Below are 6,637 nucleotides of genomic sequence, written 5' to 3' on the forward strand. Positions count from 1 at the left end.
TTTTGGTGGTAGGATACAAAGTCAGAATGGTTGAATTATTATATGTTCAGGTAAGAATATTACTGTTCCTTCTTACATTTAATGACCTTTTCAGTGTAATGAAATGAGGGCTTTCTTCAAGTGAGAGGTCTGAAAAAGCTATGCTACATGAAAAAAATACAACTGATCTAGTAAAGAGTATGCTATTTCCAGTGGTGTCCAAATGTCAGTTTTCTCAGCTGAGTCCCTGTCTTTGTGAGACAAACAACTGGATACTGTTCAAAGACTTATTTGTTCCTGTGTGGCTGCGGATCATTAAAAGTGGCTCATTTTTGAAGACTTTTTTAACTAGTGTCTTTTGGATGTGTCTTAGCTCTGAGGAATCTGACAAATTTCCATCTGGAGAGTAGAGCCTATTTCATATGAAAGGGCTATAATCCGTGTCTGTTGTTCACATCTGTATTGTGTTAGAAAGCTAAGCTGCAAATCCATGCAAAAGTGTTATGGTACAAAAATCTGAAATACGATGGCTTAGAACTGTTTCAAAGTATTTGATACTCTGGTCTCCAGCCACCTTGAATTCCTGTTTAATATTTAATTGAGTATCTTTTATTAAATCAGTATTGACTTTACAGTGATTCTTTACCAACTGTATTATTAATATGGCTGGAGATCCATTTTAAGGAGCTAGTAATCAGAATTAATAGACTTTCATATATGAATAAAATATTTTTAAAGTAGCAAACCTGAACAATAGGATTTTTTGAGGATGCAAACAACTAAAAGCAAACTTCCAAAGCAAGGTATTTTGAAAGGAATGTGAACCACTGTTCTCTCCCATGTAAGTGACTTTGGACTTTTGAACTCAAGTTTTTATTCTTCCATCTATGCATCTTAGGCACAAAGAATGAAATCAGGAAACTTCTTTACGGCTGAAAGGCCCACATTGTAGCCATCATTTAAGATGCCATAAATTCCACACAAGGGCTCCGTTTTCCTGGGATACCTTTGAAAGAAAGTCTTACAAAGAGTATGATGCCCACCTACACCTCTAGGAGAGCTTACAACAAAATATTTAAATTTCTTTACCTTCAGAGATAAAACCTTCAGAGGTCTGACACCTGTGAAATGGTGTAAAACGCATGCTTCTGTCAGAAGACTACACATATTCCTGGAAAAAGGAGTGCAATTCATTATCATGAATGCTTGGGATTTATGGTCCCTGATATGCTCAGGGGAGAGCAATAATTTGCTTAAAAGATTTTCATATGTAGCATGCTCCCTTATTTTAATTCCCAGTGGCAACAGCAAAACACCATTAAAATAGTCTGACAGGCCTCTTCTGTACCCTGCTGGCCTGTGAAACAGTGCAACAATGTGTCAGATGGCAGGCAACGCTGTTTCATCATCGTATAATCAGGGAGAGGATAGGTAGTGGTCCTGGGCTGCTTTGGGGGAGCCCTTTCATGAGTGTCTTTCAGACAGCCCTTTCTCACCTAGAGCCCTGCTGCTGCTCTCTGACCCTCTAGTGTTTTTTTCCAAGCACGGCTCGAGGACAGTACTAGGGGAGGCCACAGCATTTTGTGGCTTAGGTGCTGGTGATGCAGCCCACATTGCAGAGAGCTGGGAGCAGAACTTGAGTGAATCTCATGGGCCCATGGTCATGAGGCTCATGGGAATGATGTTACTAGGAAACGTCATTCATTATAATATCTGATACCAATCTGTAAAAGACTGCAGGGCAGAGTTGTTCCTCAACAGGCTTAAGCAGTGCTGTAAACACCCCACCTCTTATAGGAATTAATCCCAACCTGTCAGGTGCATTGTGCTTCTTTCTGTTCTGCTGATCCTGAGAGCTTCTATAGTGATGGTTATGAAGTCCACTTACATCCTGTCCTTGCTGGAACTAGAAATGACAGTTTTCTTGTTATTTGGGGGTGGAGCCACAGTCACGGTCAGGCAACCAGTCCTTGCTCTTTTACGAGGGTTTGACGTGTTTCCAGGGTGAACTGAATGGCTGCATCACATTCATAACCTGAAAAAAAAAAATAGAGAAAAAACACTGGAGAGTCTCAGGGAGCATAAGAGCCAGAGGCTACCCAAAGGTATTTAGTATGAGACATAGAAAACCACTCCCTCATGCCAGGAGAATTCCTTGTGTTTTCAGAGGAAGGGAAAATGCTTCTACGGCCTTGAGCAAAGCCTGGTGAAGCCATTGGCAAGGCTCCCATTGACTTCCCATTAGTTTAGGGCTCTGTTGTTCATCATTAGTCAAAGCTGGTGTTACACTGATTTGCTGCTAATGCTAGCTGAAATCAACAGGATTGGAAGGTGCTCAGGAAGGATGGACATTTTTGTAACCTAACACTCTTTCAGCACCAGGAAATTCCAGATTGAACTTGTTTGCCTGAAAAGGATTCTTGTTGGAGAGCATGTTTTTTTCTGAAAACAAGAACTAATACTTCTAGTGCAAAGGTTAATTTTGAATTCAAAGAATCTCCTTGTCTTAACAAAGGGACAAAAAAACTCTGCTATTAATGTAGGACCCAGCACGGGACTGAAGCTTTTCTTTTAGCTTCAGAGGGATGAGGCAAGTGACTCACAACTGTCCTTACACTAGTTTTTGCTTATCTAAGAAGAATGTTTGGACCATCATCAAAATGTGTAGCTCTTACAATACTTCTCATCTGTGGGCCTGCTAGAGTATGAACCTATGGACACTTTACACAGAACTGCCACGTGAAATTATTTAGCCTTGTCAGCAAGTAGGAAGATAATCCTGGTAATTGCCACCAGAGTTCAGTGCTCCACCATACCACACTTAGGTGTTAATTCAAGTAAAGCTACATCTAGATTAGCCCTACTCTGCATGAAGATTAAATCAGAAGCTTATTAGAGGCCTCTTCCAACCTGTAGGATTCTGCGATTTTTATGATACAACCCATTAGCTCTTCCCTGAGAATTGTACCAAATTTTGGACTTCTGGATTTGACTCTAGAGTCAAGAACCACTTCAATGCTTTTAGTAACTGAAAATATTTTCCTTGCCTTAGTTGAAAGCAGATCTTGACCAGTGGAACACCTCAATGAAATTAAGCATGTTGTGCGGCGTATTACAGTAGCAGTTGAATACCATGGTGACCAGCCAGCTCCCTTCAAACCACATGTGATGCATGAGAGACCTGCTGCACTTTCTAATGCCATACTGGGCTTGGCAAAGCAAGCCTGGCCCTTCCCTTCATTCTAAACTTAGAAGAGTAACAAACTACAGTTGGTTCACTAGTAACAGAATAAGTAAATCATTAGCTTATTCCTAAGTGTATGTGCTTCTAGACAAAGAACTCACCACACATTACTTGATTTTCACCTAGTGCAAAGCCAAGCCCTTTTAGAAATACGTTAAGAAATAGTGGAGACTAAAGGTAAATGAAATACCAAGCCGTTTATATAAAAAATATAAATACTTTATTTTCAACTAAAAAGGTGCAAACATGTAACTTTTGGTCACACTTCTCAACAAATAAACTGTCCAAAAAGAGCCATAGTCAAAGAAAGAAACAAATGCTCAAGTGGAAAGACTGATGAGCTACAGAACAGTCATTTTTCTTAAAGCCACTTGTCTTATAGTAAGTAAGCATATTTTGCCAGACGAATGTTTTGTAACATTACAGGCACCTCAACTTCATCTTGACCTCAACTCACCATTTGGCCTTATATGAACAATTTCCACTAGAGTATCTATTTCATGCTTTGAATGCATTGTCAAACAAGCTTTAAATCTTACCTATCTTGTTCCAAAAAAGAAGGCTATCATTGAACTTTCAAAGCATTAAACAAAAGCACAAAACTTTAAATTAATTTAGATAACTGTACAAATATATATACACACATTATTTACAATATTCATAAAAAGTAGCTTGTTGCAGGTAAATTAACTGCCACAAGCTGTCCAGTCTAATTGACATGATTCTGACTCTTGTTGGCCAAGCCATCCAAATCAGAATGTCAGAGCTGAAACATTACTGTCCTGACTAACAGAACACCTTCTACTTAGCACTTTGCTGGGTGTTTGCATTCCAGCTGTTGCTGTCTCTAAGCCAGCGCCAGCAAACATGCTAATGGTCTCTTCTCAATTGCACTACTAGATGAAGCACGCTGTACCACATTAAGGGAACATTTGCTTGAATCTGCTTTTCCTGTCTATTTCCCTTAACCCCATCACACCGCCTCAGGAACAACATGTTCTGAAGCTGTGTCTTGCTGTGGTCCCACTGTCCATTCTATGTTCTTCTTCAAACCACCATTTGGGGTCAGTAGAAAAATTGTCTTAAGTCACATGGAGCAGTTTGTTGAAATTAAAAAAAAAGTTGATTTAAATACCTTGTGCTATTGAATCATGTTTACAAAATGAGATGCAAATCAGTTCAAGTTGAGAATCTACTTAGCGTCTCCTTCTGGCTTTATGCCATGTCTCCATACATCTTTCTGTAGTACAGAGACTCAAAGATGTCATTGTCTCCAGGGCAGTTGTAGTGGCACGCGCAGGTCTTGATGAACATCATTTTTCTTTTCATGGTCTCGCCATCAGGGCACTTGAACTCCACGGGGAGGGTGGCTGTTCTGTGGGGTGTGCAGCAGCGCCCGTCAGTGCAGACACCACAGAACTTAGCTCTGTAGGTCTTCACGCTGGTGCAGCCAGACAGCTCAAACTTGATGGGCTTGGAGATTTTGGGGGTGCGAATGCACTTTTTGCCTTTCTGTTAGGATGAAAGTGAATACAACATGTTTAGAAGGTAGGCTTTCACACAGCACACTAAGCTTGCAGGTTAAGGGTGAGCAGACATGATAATCCTTACTGTATTATCACTAGGCAAGATTGTCTTGTACAGTGCCATAATACAGCATGAGAGAAAACTAAGGACATTTAATTGTAAATAGTGATCACCACTAGGGTAAAACTCAAATCTCAAAGCAAAGCACTTGAAACTGACTACCTGTCAGCACTGCACTTTTGGTCCCTGTCCTTTTGCTAGTGGATGGAAGCATGCTAGTACAGCATACATAAAGATAATCGTATTTACCTTGATGTTCTCCTCCAGGTCTGCTTCACAAGGTCTGACCATGCAGAGCCTACTCTGTTTCTCCAGTCTGCAGAAGGCATTATCATTGGTGACCCTGGTAGAGATACCCATGCCACAGGTCTTGGAGCAAGCACTCCATTCCGTGGTCTGCACCAGGCAGTTGGCACGCATCATTGTTGGGTCTGGACCATAAGTGTCTTCCAGTCTGTAAGCTGCAGGAGACAGAAAACCAAAGTGAGACCACTGCGTGACCTCAGCCCTCTAAACGCTCCTTCTTTTTCCTGAGAATTTCAGGCAGCTACACTAAATTTGTGGGGTGATTCCACTAACTGCAGCCCTACAGAGTCTGCCCTGTGTCCACCCAGCCCACTGCCTTCAGCCTCCAAGCAGAGTGCCCCTTTCCCCTGGCTGCCATCTGCACAGAGCCACTCACCGGCGAGTGCAGGTCCCACGGCAGTCTGCTCTTTGGCCTCATCGCAGACCCACTCCTCGCAGCACTTTCCAGGGAGCTTCACCCGGCGCGGGTAGGGGCAGTCGGGGCTGGGCAGGCGGACGTCCATGCTGCAGAGAGGCACGCAACCCACCGCGCCGTCCAGGCAGGTGCACTGGTACTTGCAGCTGCTCTGGAAGGACTCTCCGCTCCGGTACACCATGCCGCTGAACACGCACGGGGCGCCGTCCCGAGCTGCGAGGGGCAGGAGGCAGAGCGTGAGTCGGGCGGGCGGGAGTCTCGGAGGTTCCCACTACCCCCACTCCCTGCCCCGCGGGACCCTGTCCTTGTCCCCGCGGCGGGCGGCAGCCCCGGTCCCCACTCACCGGTGCAGACGCCGATTCTGCGGTTGGCGGGGGAGCCGAAATCGCAGAAGAGCCCCTTGTGGTGGTCGCAGGGGTCGCGCTCGGTGCAGAGCTCGCCCAGCTGCTTGGCGCAGACGCGGCAGCAGCCGCAGCCGTCGAGCACCAGGGAGACGCCGGCGGGGCAGGTGGGGCCAGGCCCTGCGCCGCACTGGCACTGCCCGCTGCACTCCTGGCCCTGAGCCTGCTGCAAGTGCCGGGGAGAGAGAGAGAGGGGGGGGGGGGCGTCAGAGCCGCCGCCGGGACCGCCCGGACGGGGCAGGCGCGGCGGCGCCGCGGGCGACAGCACTTACCGGGCTGAGGAGAGCGAGCAGCAGGGCCACGGCGAACGGGGCGAAGGTGCTGGGGACCATCCTGCAGCGGTCAGCGGCTTGTGCGCGGCGAGGCGGCGGCGTCGGGCAGGCAGCGGCGTCGGGCTGCCGGGCAGCGAGGTGAGCCGAGGTGAGCCGAGAGCTTCCCGCAGGGCGGATCTCCTCGTCGGCGCGGACGGGGCTGCGGCGGGCGCTGTGCCGGAGGGTGGCTGCTGAGTGCTGCGCGGCTCCGCTCTCCTCCGCTCCGCTCCGTCCGAGTGCGGCGGGAGAGTGGCTGTGTGACTGCCAAGTGCTGCCGGTACGGACGGCCCTTTATAGGCGGCGGCGGCGCGGCCTCGCCAATGGGCTGAATGGGGCCGCGGACAAACAGCGACATTCCGCGCATTCCTGCGCGCCGCGCCGCGCCGCCCGCCCG

The 6,637-nt window shown here is 46.8% G+C and overlaps 1 protein-coding gene and 1 long non-coding RNA gene across 3 annotated transcripts in view; one reads left to right on the forward strand and one right to left on the reverse strand.

Annotated features, from left to right (window-relative positions):
- Positions 1-3,420: 3,420 nt before the first annotated feature.
- CCN2 (cellular communication network factor 2) lies at positions 3,421-6,481 on the reverse strand. Its single transcript, XM_042017350.1, has 5 exons — positions 6,205-6,481; positions 5,876-6,098; positions 5,493-5,744; positions 5,060-5,271; positions 3,421-4,735 (listed from the first exon to the last, which is right to left on the reverse strand). The coding sequence occupies exons 1-5, from the start codon at positions 6,262-6,264 to the stop codon at positions 4,439-4,441; spliced, it is 1,044 nt and encodes a 347-aa protein (XP_041873284.1). The 5' UTR covers positions 6,265-6,481; the 3' UTR covers positions 3,421-4,438.
- The window catches only part of LOC121659356, a 22,105-nt gene continuing 21,897 nt past the window's right edge, over positions 6,430-6,637 (forward strand). For both annotated transcript variants that reach the window (XR_006014294.1, XR_006014295.1), the window contains exon 1: positions 6,430-6,520. This is a non-coding gene — a long non-coding RNA (uncharacterized LOC121659356). The remainder of the gene's footprint in view (positions 6,521-6,637) is intronic.

This window comes from Corvus kubaryi, unplaced genomic scaffold (assembly GCF_017639235.1).
Source record: "Corvus kubaryi isolate FWS band 111438036 unplaced genomic scaffold, C.kubaryi_AGA036_p1.0 split3-73, whole genome shotgun sequence".
Taxonomy (NCBI): Eukaryota; Metazoa; Chordata; class Aves; order Passeriformes; family Corvidae; genus Corvus; species Corvus kubaryi.

Bases quoted from the DNA above. Each gene is read 5' to 3' on its own strand.
- CCN2 (XM_042017350.1), bottom strand. From the start codon at position 6,264: ATGGTCCCCAGCACCTTCGCCCCGTTCGCCGTGGCCCTGCTGCTCGCT. The intron at 6,099-6,204 runs GTAAGTGCTGTC...CGGCACTTGCAG, and splicing joins TGCTCGCTCTCCTCAGCCCG to CAGGCTCAGGGCCAGGAGTG. The intron at 5,272-5,492 runs GTGAGTGGCTCT...TGTCTCCTGCAG, and splicing joins CGTGGGACCTGCACTCGCCG to CTTACAGACTGGAAGACACT.